Source organism: Hyaena hyaena, unplaced genomic scaffold, assembly GCF_003009895.1.
Source record: "Hyaena hyaena isolate Hyena2069 unplaced genomic scaffold, ASM300989v1 scaffold_163, whole genome shotgun sequence".
NCBI classification, from domain to species: Eukaryota; Metazoa; Chordata; class Mammalia; order Carnivora; family Hyaenidae; genus Hyaena; species Hyaena hyaena.
In genome coordinates this window covers 2,372,370-2,399,719 of record NW_024080794.1, presented here as the reverse complement: position 1 = coordinate 2,399,719, position 27,350 = coordinate 2,372,370, and the positions used below count along the sequence as shown (strand labels likewise).

The 27,350-nt window shown below is 41.1% G+C and overlaps 1 protein-coding gene and 1 long non-coding RNA gene across 5 annotated transcripts in view; one reads left to right on the top strand and one right to left on the bottom strand.

Annotated features, from left to right (window-relative positions):
- Positions 1 to 4,007: 4,007 nt before the first annotated feature.
- Positions 4,008 to 26,962, bottom strand: LOC120236821. The gene is made up of 6 exons (XR_005529779.1): positions 26,877 to 26,962; positions 19,800 to 19,966; positions 14,502 to 14,702; positions 12,195 to 12,364; positions 8,522 to 8,565; positions 4,008 to 5,127 (listed from the first exon to the last, which is right to left on the bottom strand). It is a non-coding gene; the product is annotated as an uncharacterized LOC120236821 (long non-coding RNA).
- FRY (FRY microtubule binding protein) overlaps positions 25,959 to 27,350 on the top strand; it is a 258,661-nt gene continuing 257,269 nt past the window's right edge. For all 4 annotated transcript variants that reach the window (XM_039239842.1, XM_039239840.1, XM_039239841.1 and 1 more), the window contains exon 1: positions 25,959 to 27,032. In XM_039239842.1, coding sequence (XP_039095773.1) covers positions 26,963 to 27,032 — 70 coding nt within the window. In that variant the 5' untranslated portion in view covers positions 25,959 to 26,962. The remainder of the gene's footprint in view (positions 27,033 to 27,350) is intronic.

Below are 27,350 nucleotides of genomic sequence, written 5' to 3'. Positions count from 1 at the left end.
TGGCCAGATTTCATTGTTTCTCATTGCCATGTAGTATTCCATGGTATAGATGAACCACATCTTCTTGATCCATTCGTCCGCTGATGGACACTTAGGCTCTTTCCATGTTTTAGCTATTGTTGAGAGTGCTGCTATGAACATTGGGGTACATGTGCTCCTATGCCTCAGCATTTCTGTATCCCTTGGGTAAATTCCTAGCAGTGCTATTGCTGGGTCCTAGGGGAGTTCTAGTGTTAGTTTCCTGAGGAACCTCCACACTGTTTTCCAGAGGGGCTGTACCAGTTTACATTCCCACCAACAGTGTAGGAGGGTGCCCGTTTCTCCACATCCTCGCCAGCATCTAGAGTTCTCTGATTTGCTCTTTAAATAAATATTTCTTGATGATATAAATGATTAGATCTTACTTTCTGACTCCTCTTCTCGACTGCATTTTTCATTCCTCCTAGACTGACTGTAGTGGCTTCAGTGTAACGGTTCATGGTAAAACTTTTCTCTCCTCATATGTCTGCCTTGCTTCTCTTTTCTTAAATCCACACCTATGCCACTCACTGCAGGAAGAACTCAGAGATCAAGTGGGATCTGCTAAAAATGCCCATGATGCGGAAGCACAGCTGACAATCGAAAGCTCTTTCATGGGGTGCCTGGGTGGCTTAGTCGGTTGAGCGTCCGACTTTTGCTTAGGTCATGATCTCGCGGTTCGTGGGTTCGAGCCCCGCGTCGGGCTCTGTGCTGACTGCCAGCTCGGAGCCTGGAGCCTGTTTCAGTCTGTGACTCCCTCTCTCTCTGACCCTCTCCTGCTCACGCTGTCTCTCTCTCTCTCTCCTAGAAATAAATAAAACATTTAAAAAAAAAAAGAAAAAAAAAAAAAAGAAAGCTCTTTCATGGCATGCAGATATAAAAGGGAAAAAGCTCAAAAGGGGAATTTCACCTGCTAACATTGGGAAGTTTGTCTTTAAATTTCCTTAAGAGCCTAGAACTAGTGATTCTCATCCTATTAGTCCCAACTCTTCCTTTTATGACAAATATTTTGCCAAAGATAATACGTTCATCTATCCATATAACTTTTAAAAAATCTATTTTTAATTCCTATATCTGTATCTTATATCTCTAATGTAAAAGAGAAAGGTCAAGAAAGTAAGCCATGATAAACTACTCTCAGAGTGTACGCTGACTCTGTTATGTGGGAGACACGGTGAAGTAGGCAGATGTGTGCACCTGTCACAGAGCCAACCACGAATGTGCAGACCCCCCCTGCCCCGGGGCAGACTGGTGTAGGTGGGAGCCAAGCATGGTGCCATTGCCTTCAGTGTTATGATTTTCCAAATCGATGACCAATTCTTGTAAAAGCTCCAGACACAACAAACTATACTCTTTCCTCAGCGTACATAATAGTTGCATTCCTTGAAAATGTAGAAGATATTTAACCTATGCAAAAATACTGTTTATATGTACGACCACTACATATTAGGCTAGGATCATTATAAAGGAGTTTTTCATCTATGAGGATGTTAAGGGGAGCATTTGGAAGTCAGGTCAGACATGAGACAATTCATTGTGCAGGAAGAGCTCCACACATTGAAGGACACAGAACAGTTCTGTCCACACCCTCTGCCATCACTGGTACAACCAAAAACCAGTGGTTGTGAAAAAGCCCCCTAAAGTGTGGTATCAGACCTATTAAGAACCACTGCTATTAAACAGCAATAAATCTGGTTCTATTTTATTAGTGAAATTATTACAGAAACCTGCATTATGACACTATCATTTCGAACTATTACTATTTGTGTTGCTACTAGACTATAAGCCTATTGAGGGTCAAGGCCATATCTCACTGTATCCAGAAGGTCCAACACAGTGTTACACAATGAATTGGTGCTCAGTAGCTCTCTGTTGAATGGATACAGTCTGATGAAGATCTACTTTATTTTCAAGGGAATTGACCTTGATTTCATTAGTAATACACATACCACTTTTTATCAAACTTCATTGTTAAGACAACACTATTAAGGGATTAAATACTGGACTATAAAAAAGGAGAAAACAGTCGATGATCTGTTAGAGAAAGCCGTCTTTCTTCATCTGTTGAATTTTTGAAATATAATGTGTGAGAAAGGAGATTCTAGCAACATTTACAGACTCTGTGGTGTTTTCCTTTAAAAAAATATACTCTTCGTTGTTATAAAACAATTGACAGCTTCTTGCCAATGATAGGGCAGAGAAAAACAATAAAGATGGTCTATCCCCAGGGACATTACTGTCCATTTGGAGAGATGGTCTGAACATCTAGAACCATTAAAGCTAATAATCAAGTATCGTGTGGAATAGTGGTGTCCTTACATACAGTGAGAGACCAGGGCAGAGAAGACCATGAGTAGTCAGACAGCTCATAGAAGAGGAGGGCTTGAGCAGCATGTGAAGTGGTGAACAGAACTGGAGCTGATAAAGAGGACCACATTTTAGGCAAAAGGAGAAGAATGTAGCAAATGCTGGAGGTGGCAGTGACCATCAGGGGAGTGGCCAGGATAAAGGCAGGGAGAGGTCAGGGGTAGTGCTGACGGTGGGTAGAAGGAGAAGTTTGCTTGTTGGGGAAAAATGTAAAGGAAGTTGGTTGACAGAGGAGGGACCAGACCAATTATTTAGTTTTGCCAAAATTACTTTTAAATATCCAGTGTTAACTATATGCTGCATCTTGAGAAAAAAAAATTTCCGCTAGAAATTTGTGTCAGTGAAAATCAAATGTTTATGGTTAGATTTTGGATTGAATGCTTAGTAATTATATTAAGTATCCAAAAGCAAGAATGAGAAAAGAGAAAATGTTAACTTTTGTTATTATTTCATTTTATTACAGTTTATTTTTTTAATTGTCTTCATTCAGTTAACTAATGTTTAAGTAGATTAGAACACAAAGTTAGAGGAAGGTTATATGCCGAGCTATGCGTGGCTTGGAATCAAAAGTCACTTACAACTATGCCACCTTAGGCGATAACCTACCCTTGATGCACCTTAGTTTTCCCATCTCTAAAATAGGGGCAATAGCTCATTCATAAACACATATGCAAGTCTTTGGGTCAAATGCAATAGCATGTAAAATAGCCCATTTTGTGGCACATGAAAGGTACTTCATAATTACTAGGTCTCTTACTAGGTTGAAATAAGATATTCTATCCCTTTAAGATTAAGTACAATTTGTGTTCAATCATGGAACTATTTAAGCTCATAAAACTTACATCTTACATCAGCCAATCAAGCATTACTTGAGTGACCCTGGATTCTCTAAACTTCAGTTTCTTTGTCTACAAAACAGGGATAATATACCAGACTCATAGAGTTGTTACAAGAATTAAGTAAGATGAATCATGAAAAGTGCTTTAACATACTCGCTGGCACATATCAATCTCTCAAAAATACTCTCATTAGTATAATCATGCTATTAATGTTATTATGATGCCTATTACATGCTATGCACATACACTGTCTCTTTCTATCTTTATTACAGTGCTAAGTGGTATGAGTTTTTTTATTTCAGCTTTACTGAGGTATAATCAATGTGAAAATTGTAAGATAGTTATAGTGTGCATTGTGGTGATTTTATATGAAAAGGTTCCCCCCTCCCATGTAGTTGATTAACACATCCAGTGACAGGTATTATTAATGTTCCTATGTTTGTATGAGCAGGAAACTGAAGAATGGGGAAATCGAATGACTTGCTCAGGGTCACCAATTGCTTAATTGAAGAGGTTAGACTGGAACACAGATCTTCTAGTTCCGAATCTGGTGCAGTTTCCCCTATGCCAGCGCTGTCTCAAGGCTTTGTAGTGTGCCAGGATAACCCTTTCCTACAGCCTCCACCTAAAAAATGATTCATGGAGGGGCACTGGGGTGGCTCAGTTGGTTAAGCATCTGTCTTCAGCTCAGGTCATGATCCCACAGCTTATGTGCCAAGCCCTGCGTCAGGCTCTGTGCTGACAGCTCAGATACCGGAGCCTGCTTTGGATTCTCCCTCTCTCTCTGCCCCTCCCTTGCTCACACTCTGTCTTTCTCTCAAAAATAAATAAACATTAAAAAATTTTTTAAATGATTCATAGAACAGTTTGTGAAACATTGGACAGAATAGCAAACATTTCCTAAGACCCCAGAGCCTCAAGTAACATATTATATGGTACCCATCCTGTCTTGCACACACTCTGCTTTTCCAATGATGAAGAAAGAGATGGAACAGGGAGCCCTATTCTCATCAGCTCCTTTTTGTCATCGATGCACTTCTCCCAGTGCCTTCATGCTGACACAGAGGACTGTGGGGGTCAGATGGGATATTTGACTTGTAGGATTTATTCAACACAGTTTACCTTTCAGTACTGATCACTGCTACCTGGGATTGGAAATGTGTTCGACTTACCACCATCTAGTTCACAGGATCGATTTTTTTTTTTAACATGGTTGTGATTCAGTATTAATCATTTCCTTGGTTCCATTTAGAGTGTTAATATTCCTCATGAAAATAAATATTTTGGAGGTACAGCTAGAACATAAACAAACATGGAAGCGTAGGTCCTGCAAACCTAGACATATGTTGGGTTGTGGAAGTTGCCATCTTGGCTCCATATGTAGTATTGGTCTTGGCACACGGCAGACTTCTAGCAAGTTGGAAATAAAGTTTATGGGAGCAGGCAAATGTTAAACATCTGCCAAAACGAATTACGAAACAAAAATCTTATTGACTGAAAATGTTTGTGCTTTTCAATTACCTGAACATCATGATGCTCAGTATTTCTGAGCTATGTGAAAGGCCTCAACTCTTGACATTAGGACTCAGGATTCCTCAAAGGAATGGAAATAGGAGGATGTCCTGTCCCCCTCCTCTTTAGTATTCAAGGACAAGTCTTTTTTTCAAGATCTCTGTAAGATTGTCTGGTTATTTTTTTTTAACTGGATTACTGTGATTGGAAGTATATGGGTTCATCTGCTAAGCAGAGTCTGTGCCAAAAGAACCTTTGGAACAACAGCAAAATTCATGAGATTCTTGTGCGTTTCACTCTGTTCTTTGAATGCTGGCTTCTTGAAAGATCTATGGGCAGCCACAGGCGCAGCCAGAATTAGCACAGCCAGAATTCACCATCTGCCGCTGCTCTTGGGAGGATGAGAAGAAGATGATAATTTTTAATATTATTAATTATTCTTCATTAGACATTTATTAAGATTCCACAGTCTTCTACTGTTGGAGCTCATGCTCTAAATTAAGCAGATTTAAGAAACAGAAATGTCTGTCTACTTTGAAAAAAAAAAAAAAACGACCAAACAAGCTCTCAGAAAACAATTTATAGTAACTGTACTTAAAATTTTTTTTATCTTATATATTGGGAGATCCAATGGGTGGATAATGCCTTCAGCTGAAGAAATGTAAAACAGAAGTTGGATGTTCTGATACTTTGACTAGAATCTGTAAATGGAGACAGATGTTTAAAGGTGGACCTTTACTATGAGGAGTACCTATATTTCACTCATCAGTTGTAGAACCAGATTAATAAAATTTCAGCTTTGGTAAAGGACCCTGGAGTTGCCTGACCCTGTGTCCTTTGCAAGAAACTTTTCACTAATATCCTCATAGAGGGTATGTCTGTCTTCTGTTCTGATACCTTCAGTGACCAGAAACTCAGAACCTCCAGAGTAAATTCATTCACTCAGCCTATTTATTGAGTACCTACTATGTGCTTGTCTTAGTGGAGCATAGCTCTAGCCAGAGGAGTCAGCTAATAAACAATAAATTCATTAAATAAGTAAATTATATTTTGGAGTGCTCATTCATTCCTCTTTGGATGTCTCTTTTTGTCAGAAAAATTTCCCTTGTATTTTCTTCTATGTAATAGTTGCTTAGGTATGTGAAGAAAGTATTCATTCCCCTCTTAATTTACCTCATTTTAAAATCAAACACTCAGTCGGTTAGGCAGTTACTTAGGAAATATTCATTTGCTGGGGCTTCTCTAATAAAGTACCGCAGACTGGGCAGGGTAAACAACAGAAGTTGGCTCAGAGTTCTGAAGGCTAGAAGTCCAAGATCAAGGTGTGGGCCAGGCTGGCTTCTTTAAAGCCTCTCTCCTTGGCTTGCAGATGGCTGTCTTCTGTGTTTGCACATCATCTTTTCTTTCTGTGTGTCTGTGTCTTATCTCTTCTTAAAAGTCATATTGGATTAGGACACTAGTGATCCCATTTTAACTTAATTAATTCCTCAAAGACCCTACTCCAAATACAGTGACATTCTGAGGTATTAGGGTTTAGGACTTCAACACGGGAATAGGAGATGCATAATTTAGCCCGTAACATATATCCTCTTACATAGGAATATGCACAAGCAGGCAGGTAACTCCACAGAATAGAATCAAGCAGGATGGTCACATCCCATGTTCTAGACATCTAGACTATCTTTTATAGCCCCAGCATTGTTAACTGGCATTGAACTTGTAGTCAAAGAGAAAAGCCAGATCTTTCAGTGACTTGTTTGTAAGTCCCATTTTCCTCCATCCTTTGTTTGGAACGTTCATTCGTTTAGTTATTTATTCTGTAGATGAGTCCTGAGCATCTGCTGCATTGTAGCTATTGCACAGGTAAGGAAACAAGCAGATATTATCCCTACTTTCTTCGAGGCTTAAATTATATCCATGACAGCTTTGATATACATGTGAACAAACAAATATATAATTATAAATTGATATATGCTATGAAGTGAATGAACATATAAGACAGGCATCCTATTTTGATAATTTGGGGAGGGGTCCCAAAGGACAGAGTTTTGCTGTTATGAATACAATAAAATATTTTAAATATTATACATAATAGTAATATAAATATATTCATGTAATATAAATTATGATAATTTTATTTTAATAAAATAAATAAAATATTACACATTAGATTTGGCCCATATTTCACTCTTTAGTCATTTCCAGGAGAGAGCCTGGGTGTCATTAGTTATATACGTACCCCCTAACTTCACTTTATCCTCCAGTCAGATGGGTATGATGCATCTGCCTTCATCCAAATTATAATCAAAATGTCTAACAAATCAGAACGGTACTGTTGTTGTCCGAGAACCAACATTAGTTAAAGGTCTAGCCATCGCACAGAAACCAGAGCTCTAATTAGAAATAATAACAAGAGTCAAGCTGCCCTCTGCTAAGTCTTCTGTATCACTAGCCTGAGTCTTAAATAGTTCTCTGCTTCTGCCACATTTATCACAAAAGGCCTTTCAAGTTGTCTGTCTGATGATTTTTGAAAGGTCAAGTCCATTTAAAGAGTTTCACTTGTAATGAATGTGGGGAAATGAAATTGTTTTCAACCTAACCAGAGAGAATACCATTCGCAAAACAGCATGTGTGTGTCTTATAGTACCATGGCTCAAAGGTGATGCCCACCAGATTCTTCTAACTGGACTGGACCTGTCCTTGCAGGCCCAGTGCAGAAGCCTTGAGGAGGCATGGGCCCAAGGCCAGGACACACCCAGACCAACTCTGCGGCATCCTCTCTTCTTACCTCAGGCTTTCACAACCAGTTCTGTGCTTGCTGCCCAGGCCCAGCTGGTTTCCCCCCACTCAGCTCCCATGTTTGTCATGGACCATCACACCTCGTACTTCAATAAAAGGCACCCCACATCTCCTGGCTGTCAGCACACCGAACTGACTTTCTTTCTGGTCAGTGTACAGGAAATTCAATCAAATTCAGAGAATTGGAAGTTGAGTTCAGCCAGCAGGCACCTCAGCTTAGACCATCACTGAGTTACCAACCCCCAGGTGATGGCAGCCTCACATCCGGGCAGCATGCTAATAACAATAGAGAAAATGAAATACTTTCAGAAACAAACCTGACCTTTAATTTCGCATGGACCATATCTTGTCAAGGTTCATGAGCAGACAGGTACTGCTGTGAGCATTTTTGGATGTGGATATATTATTTGACATGTTTGCTTCTTGATTTGGCACATTATAGTCCATGATATGCATAGAGCAAGTTAAATTGTAATAGTTTTCACTCATTCATTTACTTCTTCATTCAGTATTCCATGAGCACCCATCTTGTTGCACTCAGCATTGTTCTGGGTACTTGGATTAAAGTAGGGAATAAAACAGGGGCACCTGGGTGGCTTAGTTGGTTAAGTGTCTGACTTCGGCTCAAGTCATGATCTCCTGGTTTGTGAGTTCAAGCCCCAATTCAGGCTCTGTGCTGACAGCTCAGACAGAGCCTGGAAACTGTTTCAGATTCTGGGTCTCTCTGTCTCTCCTGCCCCTACCCCACTTGCGGCTCTCTCTCTCTCTCATTCTCTCTCTCTCTCTCTAAAAATAAATAAACATTAAAAAACATTTTTTAAAGTAAGGAATAAAACAGACATAACCTCTGGACTCTCAGATCTTATATGCTGGTGGGTATGAGAGACACACTATGAGCATATGTGTATTATTCAGAAAGTGACAGATGCTTTGAATAAAGTAAAGCAAGGAAAGGAGGATACAGGGACAGGGGAATGAATTCTTACCTTGTATAGGATGCTCAGGGAAGATCTTGGGGACAGGCAGCGACCTGAAGAAAGTAAAGCAGTAAACCATGTGGACATCTTGGGAGAAAGAGTTCAGGTGTAAGGAAGAGCATGTGCAAAGCCCCTGGGTGTGGCCTGTTCAAGGAATAGCAAGGAGGCCTTTGTAGCTGGAGTAGAGCTAGTGCTTTTTTAAAAAATTATTTTAGTTTTGAGAGAGAGAATGAGCAGGGGAGGGGCAGAGAGAGAGATGGAGACACAGAATCCATAGCAGACTCCAGGCTTTGAGCTGTCAGCACAGAGCCCAACACAGGGCTCAAACTCATGAACCATGATACCATGACCTGAGCCGAAGTCAGATGTTTAATGGACTGAGCCACCCAGGCGCCCCATAGTGCTTATTCTTCATTGCTGGTGTTTCAGAAAGTGTAACAGAAAATCAGATTGATTCTTCGGTAGACTTGCCCTGTGTTGTTATTGCTGTTTTCATTATTAACTCAAAGTACATGAGAAAAGAGTATTTTTATTCTATGTTCTTAACTGGCTGAGGAGTTAGTCCTGGTGTGTGTGTGTGTGTGTGTGTGTGTGTGTGTGTGTATTATGCATATACATATACATGTATGTTTAATGAATCAGGAGAACAGCTGAAACTTAAATTTTTATGCTTAAGTGTGAGAGAGTAAGAGTTCCTTATCTACCTAATTTAAAAAGCCCTCAGTGGTCTCTTATCTAGTCTGTTATTAGCAATCACTCCTACAGGTGCTATTATTTTCATCCTCCAAATAAAGCACAGGAATTGAGTAAGGGCCAGAGTAGTTAGAAATGTAAGAACTCTGCTTCTGTGTTCATTTCCTCACACCTGTTTACCACAGGAGCAATCCCATTGGTGGCAGATGATTTAATAAGCAAAATCCGGCGTGTGGTTACTTCCTGAAGTCAGTCTTTTCAAGCACGGTCAGCCTTACCTGAGCTCCTGGGAGCCCATCTCTGGGCACTATGCTTCCTGAGAAATTTTTGGGAATTTTTTTCCATTGCCAAGCAAGTGTTTTTCATGCTTCTAAGTGTTTCCATGTATCAGGTTCTAAAAGGCCACTCTGTGGGGAGCAGAGTGTGTGAAGGTGATGTGCCAGACAAACCTGGCTGTTTGTCCAGCTGGAGTGGTTCCAACAGCCCGATGGGGCTGTGACTGTCCTCCACCAACATACCAGTGACCTCAGAGAACACCAGGACACTTGGGGTATAAGAAGAGCAAATGAATAAAGCTATAAATGCTGTATAGTTTGACTCTGAAATGTTACCAGTATAACTTCAACTAGTCCTGAGAAGAAAGTTTGCTTATGTGAGAACAGTGTTTGGACTCATTCTCTGGCCATAACCATCTTATTTAAATGCTTCAATTTCTGCACCTGTGAAATTCGGAGACCTAGTGGGACTTTACAAGGTGTGAAGGTATATTAAGTCATTGGTTCCTTTGTGGAAAAGAAACGCACAGTGAGTTGGGTGATGCTCTTCCTTGGCTGGAGCTGCTCTTATGTGAATGATCGACTAAGTAAGTGTGTTCCAGTAAAATTAAGTCCTGTCATGGACAGGTGTTTGCAGAACATGATAAGATTGCATGAATTGCATTTGTTATCTTCCATGTTGTTTTTATGGATTGAGCCTATTTAAAAAAATTTTGTGTTAATGGCAGAAGATTTCAACATTAATCTCTAGAATTTACATCTGATCAAATTAATGAAAACAGGCTCTTCCAAACCATCATGTGATTTTTTTTAGTCTTTGTATGAAACAATTCATTGTTCCCCTTTCTATTGTTTCTGTAGATTTCTAGAGAAAATCACTTAATAGGTGAACAGCAAAAGAATGTAGTTTGTTTATTTAATGTATTGAGAGTGATGTTGTCATATCTGTTACCTGTGGGCTCACCCACAAAAATAAACCTCAGCTGGCATTTTTAGAATCTATTACTTTCCAGGCACCATGGTAGGTGCTGGTAATTCAGAGATGAGGGCCACATCCTTCCATTGCCTTCAAGGAGCTCTCATCTTAGTGGGAGGCAGACGAGTCACCTAATAATTACACAACTGTGTAACAGGTACTACTGGAGTCAGTCGAGCATTTGACTTTGCAGGGGCAAGTCCATCAGAGCCTCTCAGGAGAGGGGGTAAGGGTTCGAGTGGGTAAAGTGGGAAGAACAGGCAGGATGCACAGGGCAGAGCCTAACAGCCCAGGGCTGCACGATGTCTGGGGGACTTGCGGACAGTTCTGTCGGGCTGAAGCATGTGTTGCATGAAGTTGGAGACGTAGGAAATGGTCAAGGATGATGGCTAAAGGTTGAGCTCTTTCCCTAAAGCGATAGAGAACTACGGAACAATCCAGCAGCAGTATGCAGAAATGCAAGACCCATGAGAAGACTACAGCTTTGCGCCAGGCAAGGAATTACAAGTATCCGAATTAAGACAATGGTGGTGGGAATGAAGATGAGCAGACAGACTGTAAGGAGAGCAGACTCTCAGAAATAGCTGAGAGAATTGGCAGGGCTTTCTGGGGCTTTGCACAGGGTGGGGGGATGAAAATGAGTGGGATTCCCAGCTTTCTAACTTTAGTAAATTGGTAAATGGTGGTGCCATAATGGTGGTAGTGGAGAAACTGGAAACTGAGCAAGGGCAGTGGTGAGTTCAGATTTAGATACATTGGATTCAGGTACCTGAGGGGGACCTAGATGGAGACAGACAATGAAAGGTAAAGAGGTGCATGTGGATGTAGACCTCAGCAAGATCTGAGGTATAGGAATTAGGAAACATCACACAATAGTTGAAGCTAAAGGTTAAATAGAATTACGAGGCGATATTTCCATATGAGAAGAAAAAGGGGCTCAGTGTGGAACTGTAAGATACTCTTACGATAAGGGAGGCATAGAGGAGGAAACTTTACAGCAATTAAGATCAAACACTCACAGAAGTAGGAAGAAAACAGAGGAGGCTGATGTCACAGAAGCCAAGCAAAGCCAAAGTATCAAAAAAGACAACCTGACCAACAGTGCCAAGTGCTGCCAGGAGGCCATGTTAGGGCAGGATCAGAAGGTTTCATGGGGTTTGGGCCTTGGTCGTTCACAAAGCGCTTCTCCCAATGAGCTAGGATGGCGGTAGGTTGGAGAGTGAGTGGGATTAGGAAGAGTAGACTTCCCCCAGCCTAGCTGACCAAGTGCAGCCGGGAATTCTCTGTCCCTTCTATCACCTTTCAAATCAATGGGCTCTGCATAGCATTGTTAAAACAATAGGGTCAAAATTTTTACATTAAACTCAATTCTGGTCAGACATCTGCCTGGGACTTCCTAACATCTTCTGTTATTCCTAAGTAGAAAAGAGTGTTAGAATCTTACTAGAGATGTTATGGCCTTGATGCAAGCAATCTTTAGCACAAGAAAAACACTGTTTTGAACAGGATGGGTGTAAAATGGTCCCATGAGAAGTCTCTCCCTTAACATCCATGAAGTAACAGGACCAGTGTCCTGGCTCTCTACCTTAGCAGGCATTGGTGGTAGGCACAAGGGCACTGGGTTCAGTCTACCCAGTTCTCCCACCAATGGAGACCTTGGGTGATTCCGTTTGAACTTAGGCTTGACTTTTTCATCTATATAATGAGTAAATTGGGCTCAATGACTTCCAAGACCCACCTCTACCAGGTCCATTGGACTTTGATTCTGTCTTCAAATCTGCTTTTTGTTTTCCCTTCTCCCATACCTCCCATGCTTTGCTGCTCCTACACGTATAGCTTCTACAGCCGCCAGGTCTATAGTACGCTGCTTGGAAAGGGCCCCATCTGCACCTGACATGGTTGGAGATGCTGTTAGGAAAACAAGAAATGGAACACAGAGAACATGGGGAGTCTTCTAGCTTACCTTCCCTTTGGCTCTTCATCTTCCTTTGCTGTCAGCTTACTCTCCCTCATGCTGCTCTTAGCCCCAAGTGGGATTTGTTCAAACAGATATCAGAAAGCCTGAAAAATTATTAACAGCTTCTGCATAGAGAAGATTAAAGCCCTGAGGCAACTAGGGTAAAGTCACTAATGTGCTCTGACTCAGTGTCATTGGTTAGAATATTTGTTCATTCTTTCATTTACCCAAATGGCTGTCCACTTAATAATTACGTACTGAGGGTCTACTATTTCTGTGTTGACTGCATTTCCCTAGTATCCTAAAACACAAGGAATGAAATGCCAAACACAATAAGGTGGACTCTGCCCCAGTGGAGATGATAGTCCAAAGAGGGAGAAAAGCATATTGACAGAAATGAACACAATTAATGTGTGATAAGTAAATGCATGTGATAAGTAAATACAAGTAAAAGTAGCTGGGGGTAATTTTAACAGTGGGCCTGGAATTAGTCAAGGCTGTCAAGGGAAGGCTTCTCTGAAGGTGTGCTATTTGGGCAGATGGAAGAACAGCCAAGGCAGGAGAATGCAGAATAACCTGTAGCCAGGTGGAGCAGTACTCCTCACCCTGAGCTGGAGGAGGGCAAGGTGGCCAGAGAATTGGGAGAAAGGGGAGGCAGGGCTGACCGTGCAAGACATGGGAAACCAGGAGATTATGAGGTGATGAAAGCAAAGAGAAGTTTCAAGAAGGAGGTTGCAGTTCTGCAGCATCCAATGGGCAGAGATGCCATTTTACTTAAGGACTAAGAAGTGCCCACTGGCTCATTGGAGGCTATTGGTCACCTTAGTAGGAGTGTGGCCACAAGAGACTGACTGGACCGGACTGAGGGGGAGTGGTGGGAGGCTGCATGTAAGGGCAGCTATGTTGAGACACAATGCTATGATTGGGAAGTCAGGAAGCTAAGGTAGAAATTAGAAGGAATGTGCAATAAAGGAAGGTTTTTGTTTTGTTTAGGTTTTGCTTTTCAGATGAGCAGTATTGAATGTTTTAATAAAGACTGGAAAGATCTCAGAAAGAAAAGGTTAAGATACAAAAGACCAAAGGAGTGAGGTCCCAGGAAAGGTGCAGAGATGAGGTCAGAAGACACATTTCCTCCATTGCAATAGGGGAGAAAGGCGGTTTTGGGGATTTGGTGACAGAAAAATTGGAGCATTCACATCCACTGCCATCTATGAGGCGGAGACTTCCCAGAGAATGGGGTGGGAGGAGGGGAGCAGGAAGGCAGTGGAGTGGATGAGGCAGGGCAGGGGGAAGGAGCCCACCTGAGGAGGTGCCCGGAGGGTTTTCCTTTCTGCTCACCACCTACCCCTCTGATCCTTGTCAGCATCCCTACAAGTATGTAAAAAGAGTATTTTGATTTTGTTTCCTGTGGTTTTCCAGTGCCAAATTCCACCACTTCATATAATTTTCTATACATCATGAATTATTCTGATATGGGAGCAGTGCATTTTGCTCTGGTAATTTTTCTTCCTTGTTTTATTTTACTTTTTAATGTTTATTTATTTTCAGGAGTTTGGAGATCAAGATCGATGGGTGGGTGGAAGGGGCAGAGACAGAGGAGAGAGGATCCCAAGCAGGCTCGGTGCTGTTAGCACAGAGCCCAATATGGGGCTCCATCCCCCAAACCATGAGCTCATGACTTGAGCTCAAATCAAGAGTCAGATGCTCAATCACGTGAGCCACCCAGGTGCCCCCTCCCTATTTTATTTTTAATTAATTCCATGATCCTTCTCTCCATGTTCTTTCTTTTACTCTTTGAGTTGCTTATAACCTTTGGCCTCATTTGAAAAGCACGTGACTTTCATGCCTGTCTTTTCTGGTTGTTTTTTATAACTACATGTCATGCGTTAGTCTGCTTTTCATTTCATTTTTACAGAATACATTATGAGCCCACTTACATACAGGTTGTCTCTCTCTCTCTCTCTCTCTCTCTCTCTCTCTTCTCCCCCCCCCCCTCCATTTGGGCAACATTTGTGGCAATAACTAGAATATCTGCTAGATCTCTCCTTTCTGTCTCTCTCCCCATTCCGCCATGCACCTGATACTCACCAGGTCCTGCTGCGTCTCTCTCTTGGCCTTGGTGTTATGTTGTTTCTGCTCTGCATTCTATGCTTGCAGCCTCCAGATCCATGTCTCTTAGCTCCAGACACCCACAGTCTTTATGTTTCTTCCATTGACAGTCTGAGGCAGGGGAGCTCCCTTGGTGATATAAATCCTCTTGTTTGGGGTTCATTAGTCCATATGAAGTATCTTCAGAAATAAGGAAGGATGAAGAAGGAAACTAGCATTGGGTGCATATCTTATGCTGTCTTATATTAACGCTTATCCTTCTGTGGGGGGTGCCGGTCCTGGTTTAAAGACAGGCAAATGAATCCCAGTGAGACTTCTTGAGAAGTATTTCAGGGCCAGGACTGACACCATCCTTATTCCCCGCCTAAAGCTCAGTGGTTGGAGGTTATCACTGTGCATCATTTGGACACTCATGAAGTAGAGATCCCACTTGAAGATGTGGGCCTTGACTTGCTTCAGATACTGAACTACTTCTGATGTGAGGTGGCTCTTTTGGCAATGAGGCATTTTTAGTCCTGGAGCCCAGATGTAAGGCACCTTCACCACTAGGTGGAGATGTAGCAGCGCCACAAGTAGTCACCATGCACACGAAAAGTAGGCCTAATGACAAGTCTTCTAGAGCTAGGGCCTGCAGACTACCTGTTTTTTTATCTTTCAATAATTTCTTGAAGTGACAGCCACATAACAAAATCAACCATTGTAAAGTGACAGACAGTGGCATTTAATACCTTCGCAGTGTTAGACAACCACCACCTCTATCTACTTCAAAGACATTCTCTCACTCCTAAGTAAAATCCCTAACCATTAAGCAGATTCTCCCCATTTCCTTCTTTCTGTACCCCCTGGTAACAGTCAGTCTGCATTCTGTTGCTGTGGATTTTCCTATTCTGGGTATTTTTTATAAATCAAATCCTACAGTATGCAACCTTCTATGTCAGGCTCCTTTCACTTTGCATGATGTTTTCAAGGTTTGCCCATGTAGCATGGATCAGTAAGTATTTCATTCCTTCTTATGGTTGAATATTCCACTGTGCAGCTTTACCACAATTTGTATATTTATTCATTCACCCATTGGTGGACCTTTGGGGTGTTTCCACCTTTTGGTCATAGTGAATAGTGCTTCAATGAACATGGATGTACCTGTAACTGTTTGAGTCCCTGTTTTCAGTTCTTTAGGGTATATCCCAAGAGTGGAATTATGGGATCATGTGGTAATTCTGTGTTTAATTTTTTGAGAAACTGTCAAACTTTTGCATAGCAGCCCAATGGTTTTACTTTCCCAACATAAGATTTTCAAACTTTTCTGACCATGACTCACAATAAGAAATATATTTTATATCACAACACTGCATTCACATATGTGTACATTTTCATTCATATAATGCATGTGTGTGTACACAAATAACAGTTTTTTATGGAACCGTGCTGACCCTGTTACTATATGGTGCACTCTGATGTGTTCCTTCCTGTTCTATTAGAAAAATATGCTGGTTTTGATCCACTGAATGAGTTCCACACCTCAAAGCAAAGTGAAATCTTAAAAATTAAATTAGTTGTTAAGACCAGAGTACCGTTGGGGCACCTGGATGGCCCAGTCAGTTGATTATCCAACTCTTGATTTCAGCTCAGGTCATGATCCCAGGGTTGTGGGATTGAGCCCTCCATTGGGCTCTGCACTGAACATGGAGCCTACTTGAGATTCTCTCTCTCTCTCTCTCTCTCTCTCTGCCCCTCTCTCCTACTCATGCACGTGTTCTCTATCTCTTTCTCAAGAAAATCAGTACCATTTTAAGTGTATGTAATAATATAACATCTCCTTTACACTTAGATAATAAAAGAATTTAGGATACAACTTATCAATACATATAAGTTTTGGGGAGGAGAGATTATTGAACCTATGAGGATGACATTTTACATATTCTCAAAATGGACAATTTAGATCACACACAAAAGTGAGTTATATTGCATGTACTTGTTAGAGTGTGAAGACTGTAATTAGCTAGTGGTTTTTTTTTTAATTTTTAAGTTTATTTATTTATTTTGAGAGAGTGAGAGAGAGCACAAGCAGGCAAGAGGCAGAGAGAGAGAGAGAGAGAGGGCGAGAGAGAGAGAGAGAGAGAGAGAGAATCCCAAGCAGTCTCCATGCTCAGCACAGAGCCTGACACGATCTCACAACCATGAGATCATGAACTGACTAAGTTCCCCAGGTCCCCCACATAATTAGCTGGTGTTCTATCACTCAGCAACAAATTATTTGGTGAGTATTGCACCTGTAGCTTCTGGGAAAAGCTTTGTGATATATGTTATAATTTATTGAATATCCAGTTGAATAGAGTAAGATACTGAAGAGCATGGTAGGGATGGTAGAAAGAGCAAGAGAAAGAAGAAGAGAGAGAAAGAAGTAGAATCAAGTGAATGGGGAGAAAAACACGAGAAGCTTCTCAAATATGTTGCAATTATTTATTACCATCTTTAAGAATCACCTGAAACTGAGCTTTCCTGGAAGGAGTGGTGTATGGGAAGAATAGAAAATACTGGTTAAGCACATGCTCTCAAGCAGATCCACAGATAGGATTGCGGGGATCCAAGGGCTAAGATGGGGAAAAATTGCACTTGGCTTCTCATTAACCTCTAACTGAAATTTATTATTTTCTTCAAGTACAAACATAGGCAACAAAAATAGTATTAGCAGTAACTTTGATTTTACTACCAATTGAACTCACAGATTTTTTTCTGTTACAGTTGCTTTAGGTGGACTTCAATATTTTTTATGTTTACTCTTTTATTTAAACATTATTATAATTATTAGGCCTATCTCTAGGTTATGCTATTTAAAGTCTTATTAAAGAAATGCATTATCTACAATATTGCAATTTTGTGTGTGTGTGTGTTTTTTTAAGTAATTTGATAACTGTATTTCAAAATAACTGGTTTCCATTGTAATCTCCTGGGTTTTGTCTCATTTACATTCTGAGAAGAAGCCCAGTGGCTCTGCTGAGTGACCAAAAGGGTCCAAAAATAGCTGAGAACCCCCTAGATCTGCACTGTCCAATAAAGGACCCACTAGCCACGTGTAGCTATTGAGCCCATGGAATTTGGTTGTCCAAACTGAAATGTGCTGTAAAATATACACCAGATTTCAAATATTTAGTGCAAAAAATATTGTGTCCCAATAATAATTATATATACATATACATATATTACATGTTAAAAATGATCATATTTGGGGTATATTTGGTTAAATAGAATATATTAAGTTTAATCTCACCTGTTTTATTATTACAAATGTACATACTAGAATATTTTAAATTGCATATGTGGCTCATGTTATATTTCTGTTGGACATGACTAGCCTCGCATCAAATCTGAGTTCCAATCATCATATAACCAGCAATTATCTTCATTATTGTTATCATTACTCTGCCATGTTCTAGCTATTGGATCCCCATAAATTTCAATGTCCTTATCTGTATATGTACACATAGAGCCAAAGGAGAGAGTATTACTATGTTCATTCTAGACTTAGCCTTCTTGCTAATCCATTTCTTACTATGAGAAGTATCCCAAATTCTTATCCAAAAGTCTAAAAGAAGGCCCATGTCCACGTCCCCTTTCCTTACTCTTCTGCTGCCCATTGTTGTAATGAACACAAAATTTAAATTATATACATGAAAGTGACATATAAAGATGAGGATATAACAATTTATAGAGAAAGTGAATTTTTGAAAAATTGTAAAGGATAAGAACAAATTCTCTTGAAGAGCAAAGAAGGTGGAAAATGAATCTTGAGGTAGGGTGGAGTCGTAGGCACACTACCGTTACCACCCATCCTGTATTTATCCAGAAAGACCTAAGTGGCATTTGGATAAGACACCAGCAAACCACCAGCACATTCCTGAAGTTTGCAAATGGTCACTTAAATAGCAGGACAGCACTGGTATGTCCCTAACCCAAAGCTGAAGTCCAGCAGGCTTCCACAGTAGCTGGAAGTTAATGATATGTTTCTTTAAGAGGGAAGAGCTGAGAGGAGACCTCCTGCCCTTTTGTGTGATCCTTACACTTCTGGAGCCCTGAGCATCCTAAAATGGGCACCCTGGGAATAATAAACCCTTTCATCTACAGAGTCTCCTTTGAGGTCATGAAACAACCTTCTGTAGATAGCAGATCGTACAGTATCACCTGTATTCTTCTAAAGGAGAAGGGAGTAGCTCCAATACCAGAGTGGATCGCTGTGGCCAGTATCTGGTGGAGTGAGGGCTGACAGGAGCTTGGGTTTCTCTATAACTAACACCATGAGGATCAGAATCATGACCCTCCACCTCTGTTTCCCTGAGCTGCTCAAAGTGACCTCATCCAACCTGACCATCTGCAAAGATCATTATTCTTTCTCTGGCTTCTCAGCTGAGCCGTGCATTTGGAACTGCTCTCACCACCAGCTTGTTAAACTGTTCCCTCCCATCACTCAGACAGTTTCTCGTAGCCCCACCCTCCTACACAAAGCTCTGCCTGTCTGGTCAAAATAGGGTGGTGATTTCCCCACCCTTTCTAAAAACATGCCTTGCAAGGCTTTCCCTATCCTCCAAAATTTACTTGCGCCTTCCCAGTTACATTTTCTACCGCGTTTGAACTGTGCTTGGGGGTGGAGAAGGTGATGTATGTGTTTCTCCACTTCAGTGTTGCTGGGCTCAGACCACAATCCTCTAAAGGTGGGATCAGAGGGACTGAACCACATAGCACTAGGAACAGATGGTCATTTGAAGGTTTAATCAGTGATGCTCAGTGAGGTAGATAACTTCTTTTTAAAGCTTTAGTTTCAAATGAAGGGCTGTTCTATGTATCTTTAATTCCTTAGTTCAACACTTCATCTCAGTGACAATGACCTGGTTTTCAGCTACAGATTATCTCTGGTTTCCAGGACTTGGACAGCTGTAGAGTGCATCCATTTTCTCCTAAACAGAACAAAGCACTTTGATACTGCCTTATTAACTTCACAGAGAACCCTCGATCATTTTCACTTTCTGGTTGGTTTATCTCTTTCTAATTTCCTTTTTCTTCTTTTGGTTCTGGGTCAGCTTCTTCTCCTAGTCAGCCAGCATGTGCTTTCTATGGGATACTTTTGGTACTAGCTTTATCAAAACAGAATTGAGAAGGTGAATCTGTTGCCCAAAAGTTAAAATAACGTATGCCAAAGACCAACATCAAATAATTTATTATGCAGTGCTCTTTCCCTGAGCCAGGGTCCCTCCTAATAATATGGAAAGTCAAAGGCTGGCCTACCCTGGGAGATGAGGCAGTCTGGTGATGAGAAGCAGCTTTCCTCATGTAGTAGACAGTAACTTGTTCAAGGTCATAGTATCAGGGCCAGAATAAGGAGGAAAATAGAGTTTCCTGACTCTTAGTCTATCAAAGTTTGCTGGTAGGTAACTGCAAACATGTGATCATACCTAAAAGAAAGAAAAAAACAAAATTTCCAATTTTTCCTGATGTTGGTGACTTTAAAAATCTAGATTTCAATAACTATTTACATTAACTGGTACCTCTGAGGGAAAGTTGATCTGCCCCTTATGACTTAAAATCTAAAATTTATTTTTGTGTGTGAAATTGGGAACATTAGTGGGAATATTAGTTCTATCCTTAAAAGGTATTTCATTTTCAATCGCTTAATAAATGGAATGTCTTACCATAGACAAAACGTTTAAATGCAACTATGAGAATGCATCTCTTTTGTTTGTTAACTTATCATTTTCATAGGTAAAAAGCTATTTTTAAGTGGCAACCAGAGTTTGGAAAGTGTGATGGTTATTTTTTATTCTAAGTATTATTAATCTGTGCATTTTTGGTCAATAATGATATGCAAAGCAAATGCTGTGTTTTTACTTCTTCAGAAAGGAAATAACTTATAATTAAATATTATTGGCTCCTATTGTGATATTGCACCTGTTTGTATCTTGGTATAAATAAGTTCTCTGGTTGCTGGTGGTATTCAAAAATAGGGTAGTAAAGTTATCGGTACTGTTGTGTGCTTTTGCGATAAAAGGCAGTCAAAATAACCCATATTTTCTGTTTACATACAATATTATCTGTAAATACAATATTAAATACTACTTGTGCCTTGCAGAAATTGAGGTCAAATCTTTATATTTATGTGTACAAAATACGTATGAACCACATCTCCTGGTCTGACTGTAGGATAATAATATCCAAAGAGGTCTACCTTGAGAGGTTAATAAGAAGAATAAATTAGGTAAATTTTGAGCCTCTACTAAGGTAACCAGACTTCTATCCAGCTTACCCTGGGCACAGAAAGTTAGAAGCACTAAAATATTAAATAAAACTTTTTTTTTTTTTTTAAACCTAACCTGTACAAGGTTAGGCTTTCGTTGCTTCTGCAAAACTTCAGCCTTCCATTAGTAGCCAGCAGGGGGCGGTGACTGTAGATGGAAGCCCTCTGCCATGAGCAAGGTCTCTCTCTCCCCCTTTCCCTAATCTGACTGTGGAGTTAAAGGGGCATTTTGTGTTGGGTATTCTGGGATCGTTGCTAGCTATCGACCTGCTATTTACCAGTTGTCCTCTGGCTATGTGCTCATTTAGTTCTCATGACAGACCTGTGAGATAAACCCTATTTTAGAGATGAAGAAACTGAGTCTGGGAGATGTTCAGCAGCTTTGCTAAGCAACACAGCTCCTACACAGTAGAATAGAGCCTTGTTTCTGGCATACTATATTGCGCCCCTTCTAATTAATACCCTCGGAATATTTGCTCTTGAGGTCACCATTCAATTGTTTGGAGAAGTGTTGAGAGAGAGGCCCAAGTTTTATCTCTCCAGTTATGAAGATGCTGGGGATAGAGACCTGAGTTAACTGATGCCCTAGTCCCAAGTCATTCTCATGGTGTCTCAACACCACTTTTAGAGAGGTGCCTTGCAGGTGCTTAGCAGGTGTGGCCCTTGGTTTGGGTTTGTCCATACAGATCCTTTGAAATACAGTCTAGCGGTGTGTCAATATCAAGTTGAGCTCGATTAATGTTAATCCCCCTACCCTAGTCTAGAATAGACTTGATACACACCCTGGGTGACAATGGGCTTATGGAGTGAGGCTTCCCTGCTCAGAGCAGGAAGAGAAAGGACTTCAAGCTTGACCCTGCTCTCTGCTGTCATTTCTCTATGCCATCTGATGCCTTTCACTGCTTCGATCCTTCAAGGACTTCCCATTAGCTAGACTGACATTCAATTCCTTTGTCATGGCCCAGGATTCCTTATAAAACTCCTTTGCAGGGGAAGTAAGTAGGGAAGAAAAATGGGTTCTTCTGATAATTGTTAATGGAGACAATTTTAGGAGATACTATTTTCCTTGTTTACATATGTGTAACAAGAAGCTGTGCTCTAATGAAGTTCTGGTGCATTCAGAACACTTAAATATATTTCAATTCATTTAGAAAAAATTATTTGTACTGACGAGTAATGGAGTAGGCATTTTCAAAATTTGCAGAATCTATTTTTGTGAAGATTTGTGTATGTGGGTTGGATTTTTTAAGGGAATGATTCTTGAGTTTTCTGTTTACGAAATGAACATTGTGTGGCATCGCTTCATATTTTTTTCTCTGCTGTGTTTTAGCACGAGATAGATCAGCACAGATTATGCATCTAAAATATATCAAAAAGTTTCTGATTTATCTTGATGCTTTCTTTATCTCTAAAAGGCCTCATTCTGCTTAAAGCAAAACAAAGCCCTTTCTCCATCCATACTTGTCACCACTGATCTCAAGTGATGCTTAATTTAATTTGGAACCGTTCTTATTGAGAAATAATACATACTAGTAGGCATGTAGTATTCTTAATGCTTTTTTGGAATTTTAGACTGAGCAAAAATTGAGAAAGCAATTTTTTCTTATATTCAGTGATTTTCCTTTGTTTCCTCAGGATGCTAGGAAAACAGTTATCTTCTGCCTAATACATTCTATGCATGAATGTACATGTCACTCTGACAATAATTACACATGTGTGCCCACGTGCAGCCATCCACAGGGAAAGGGGGCGGATTCCAACCCTAACCCAATCAATGCAGTCAGACTTTTTAAAACCATTATGAGATGGCTCTTGATGTTGGCAAGCATCCAGATTGTTTGCCTAGCTTTGTTGTCACATTTTTTTGAACGCCACACATTTTAATCTCCAAAAAAATTGTCAAAAATGCTAGGAAAGAGAAAATTAAATATGGATCAAAACACAAACCGATTGCACTTCTGTTGCACATTTTCCCCCCACAGGCAACAGATAGCACTAGGCATGCATGACATGTCTGTTCATTCAGTGACTCATTCTATGTGTTCTTTGCATGAGAACTTAGCGTGTGCTAAGAGCTGTGGCAGAGACACAAATGAGACACACATGGCTCTTCTGGAAGGACAGAAGAGAGAGTAGGGAATGCCACAGACTGTAATTTACAATCCATGCACCCTTTACCACCCACCTTTGTCCCACCCTGCTGTTCAGCAACCTGCGTCGCAGGTGGCAGGTGACCAGTTGGCCTCTGCCTTCTTGAAATGCTCTGTTTTCTTAGTCCCCACTGCACCACCCCAGGCTACCGTGAGTCCATAAGCTATACTGATCACAATTAAGTACCTCTTCCTGTGGACTGTGTATTGGCCAAATGTGTGGCATCCACCAGGGTGGACACATTTCTACCTCTTTACAGCTTGGAGAGTGGAGTTCAGACTAGATTGCCACCCCCACTGGCCCCACCCCCACCCCAGGTCAGGCATCCTGATATAGACCACGACTTGTACAAGGAATCAAATTAATGTGAAAGATAACAGCATTCTTCTCTAGGTTTCTTTGGGACGGGCAAAGCCCCAGGGAATAATTGCTTTCCCCAGGCTAAAGCCTGACAGAAAGGCAGTAAGCAGTCTTAGAGAGCCAATGGGACCTGAACCTAAAACATTACTATCATGTAGTGTTAACAAGGGTCTTAGCTTCTCTTCCTGAAGTTTGGAAAAGGAGTAGGTAACCATGATTTTTTGCTTGCTTATGATTAAATAAATAAATAGATACAGATAGATAAATGACTCTGGTTCTAAAATTTGTTAGACCTAAATTTTGCCAGCTCTATGACCTTGACCTTATTTTATATCTTTTTGCCTCCATTTTCTCATCTATGAAATGGGGCTATTAGTAGTACTTCATAATGGGTTGGGGGTGAGGACTAGCTTTGATAAAATTGGTATTTTTTTTTAAAAGGAAATTTTTTTTAAATATTTTATTTATTTCTAGGAGAGAGAGAGAGAGAGAGAGAGAGAGACAGCGTGAGCAGGGGAGGGTCAGAGAGAGAGGAAGTCACAGACCGAAACAGGCTCCAGGCTCTGAGCTGGCAGTCAGCACAGAGCCCGACGCGGGTCTCGAACCCACGAACCGCGAGATCATGACCTAAGCGAAAGTCGGACGCTTAACCAACTAAGCCACCCAGGTGCCCCTAAAATTGGTATTTTTAAACACACTATTAATGTTGAATAAATGTAGATGGTGCTATGATCATATCTCAGGTCACTTTCTGACTTTTTACCCCCATTCATGGACACTACTTCATGAGGCCTTTCAGCTTTCCTGTATTACTGTTACTTTTCTCTGAGCCTCTGACATCTGTGCCTAATTCCTTGCTTTAAGATCTGTTACGTGTTCTAACATTATTAAGGAAAGACCCCTCGTTCCTCTTAAATGACATCTGGAGCCTCATAACAAGCCAGGGACAAATTCAGATTTTATTTGTATTTTAGGTCCCTCTGTCCAGGTGCCTGTTCTGATGACATTTTTTTTTTTATAAGCATCCCCACTCCAGCCAGAGAGGAGACAAAAAGATAAATGTTTTATCCCAGCTTGCAGCAGGTGTCTTTCTATTTGATTTGTAGGCCTTTCAACAAAACAAAAGGCCTTTTCTGTCCTTTTACAATATATGCTCTCTTTAAAAGTACTCAGATGAGGAAAAAAAAGCACCCATGAGCAAGATTTCAGGTTCTAATGGACAGAGCCTGAGTTCTTCGTTACTGGTTCGCTCTTCACAGGGAAAACGATATGCCACTAAAAACATTCTTTTCTTAATAGCATCTAAAAATTTAGGATAGTTTCTTCTCAAAATATGTACAAGTGGCATTCTCAGCAAATTAATATGTTTATAGCAGGATTGAAAACTCTGAAAAGCCAGTTAAGGTCTATTTAATAAAGTCAGCCAAGAGAATCTGTGTATGCTTGAGTAACAATATATAATAGAATGCTTACTTACTGCAGCTATTTGAAGTGTCTCCAACTTGCTAGCTCCAAATCGTTACCATTGGTGTTCAAAAGCAATATACCTTCTAAGTCCCATCAGTGTTACAATCATGTGGTGAACTTAAAAAAGCTCTATTCTGTTGTCTCCAAGGGTTCATAATAAATATCAGTATAGCTAAAGCTTAATTGTTTACTATACACAAGACATTATGTTGAACACTTTATTCGTCATGTCCTTTAATCTTTACAACAATTGGATGAGGTAGGTACCACTATTATTTCCATTCTCCAAGTGAGGAAACTAAGTCTTAGTGAGGTTAATAGCTTGCCCTGGGTCCCATAGGTAGTGAAGTCTGGAGCCAGGTGGGAATCTGGGGCCTGTCTTGAGAGACCGTGCTCATGAACTCCAAGGCACTATGAAGTCTCCCTGTTCATTCATTGCCATGGGCAGGCCTCAGACAAGTAGGTATGGATATTAATTTTTGTTTTTGAATATGATAGCTGTTTTGAAGTAAAAATCTTTAGGTCCTGTCTCACGTGGAATCCATATATTCAAAGTACAGATGATAAAACTAGCTTATCAACTCTAGTATGCTTATAAATGAAAAAAGTTCATCAGGTACGAAATTTCATGAGAATAAAACACTGTGAGAGGAGCTGGAGATCTTGGTGGCTGAGGGCTAGTCTTTTGTGTAAGTGTAAGGAGTTTGAAAAGCTTAAACTGATGGTGCCTTGGGGCATTTCAGGACAGTAATTCTTAGTCTTAAAAGTATTTTGCGCTCTCTTTACCATTTCTCAAAAGAGCTGTTAGTCCAAAAATCCCTATCTGTGTGTTCATTTGAGGCGAGTTGCCCAACATTTTTATGTTCAATGATTATTAATATGGCCTATTAATTTCTTTGGAAAAATATTAATGAGAAATGTACTGGAAAGGGAGAATTAGTCCGTGGTTTGTGAGACAGTTGGCCAAATCCCACCTACTGAAACACAGCCTGTCAAAATTATAATACTCTTATTTAATCCCCTGGTCAAGCTAAATGGTAACATGAAAGAAAGCTAACCAAAATCAGGACACCTGATATCAAGACTTCATGAACTAAAAAGCCATTGTACAGCAAGGAATCTAATGCTTTTGCTTCTTATCCTTTTAATACAAATAAATAAGCTTTATTGGGCTTCATGATTCTTAGAAACGATAGGATTGAGAAACAGATCCGTCGTGGAGCCTCACATTCTGTAAACAAGCCCACTAAGCATCCCCTTCAGATGCACACGTTAAGAGTGGAGTGCCTCTCAAAGCGACAAGCTTTTCTGGTAGGGGGAAGCACAAAGTGCAGCTTCCACTGTGCCGGTGAAAGAAGGGGAAGAAAAAGCCCAGGCAAATGCCCTGTTGTTACCCAGCTTTCCTACTGCAACAAGGCTGACAGATGGGGCTTTTAAAAAAACGTCACTGCAACCAGATCCAGGGGTGCTGCAGCGCGATGCAGTTGTGTATATTTCAGGGACAGACACAAGGGGAAGTAGCAGCCAGTGCTCATGCGGGCTGCTCCCTGGAAGCATTTCTGAAGAGAGAGGAGCCACAGGAGCTGGGAAATTCCTCCTCCGGCTGAGTCCGGGGCTGAGCGGTGGCTCAGGTTGAGACCGTGGGCAGGGGCAGGGGGTGGCGCTCCCAGCCCATCCCTCAGCCCTGCAGAGCGCCGTGTGGGCCGTGGCTGCCTGCACAGTGTCAGGAAGGCCAGCCAAGAAACCCTCCCTCCCAGGGGAAAAACGGATCACAGTTCAGGTGGGGACTTCCTCGGTAGCGTACCTGGCTGAAGCAGAGCATGTGGGCGGCCGGCAGCAGGCGGCTCTGGTTATGGCAGCCCAGAAATGAAAGCAGCGGCCGCCGCCACCTCTGAGAGCTGCAGACAGATCAGCACCCAGCAAATAAGAAGCAAGTCCTAGACCCGGAGGAGGAGGAGGAGGAGGAGCGGCCGCCGAGCATCTCTCTCCCGCTTCTCTCCTCGGCGTCCTTTAAATGAGGACTCCCTGCCAGTGCCGGAGGTAGATCTGCAGAGGCTTCCTCTCCGCGGCTGACCCCCGCTTACATCACTAACCTGTGACAGGCACATCTCCACACCCGGTACCTGCTCCTCCAGCGGCTCCCAGTCCAGTCCCAGGAGCCTCTTTGTATACCGCCGACATGGCCAGCCAGCAGGATTCCGGCTTCTTTGAGATCAGTATCAAATATTTACTGAAATCCTGGAGTAATAGTGAGTAATAGAAAATAACCTTTGTTTGTTTGTTTGTTTGTTTGCTGGATGTTGCGTAAGGTTCGAGAAATAAAATCTCAACTGGAGGCATATGCTTGGGAGCCAAGGAAGTTTTTTTTGGTTCCATCTGCTATGAAAATCAAAATGTCAGAGACTGAACTAGCTTTCCTTAAGTGCAAAGGCTGCAGTGGAATCACAGTAGATTTTGTTAGATTAAATTTTCAAGTGAGATAGCCCTTCAGACTCTGGCAGAGCACAGGATGGGGCATTCTAGGTTGCATTTTCTGCCTTAATGTTTATTTGATTGGGCTTTATCTA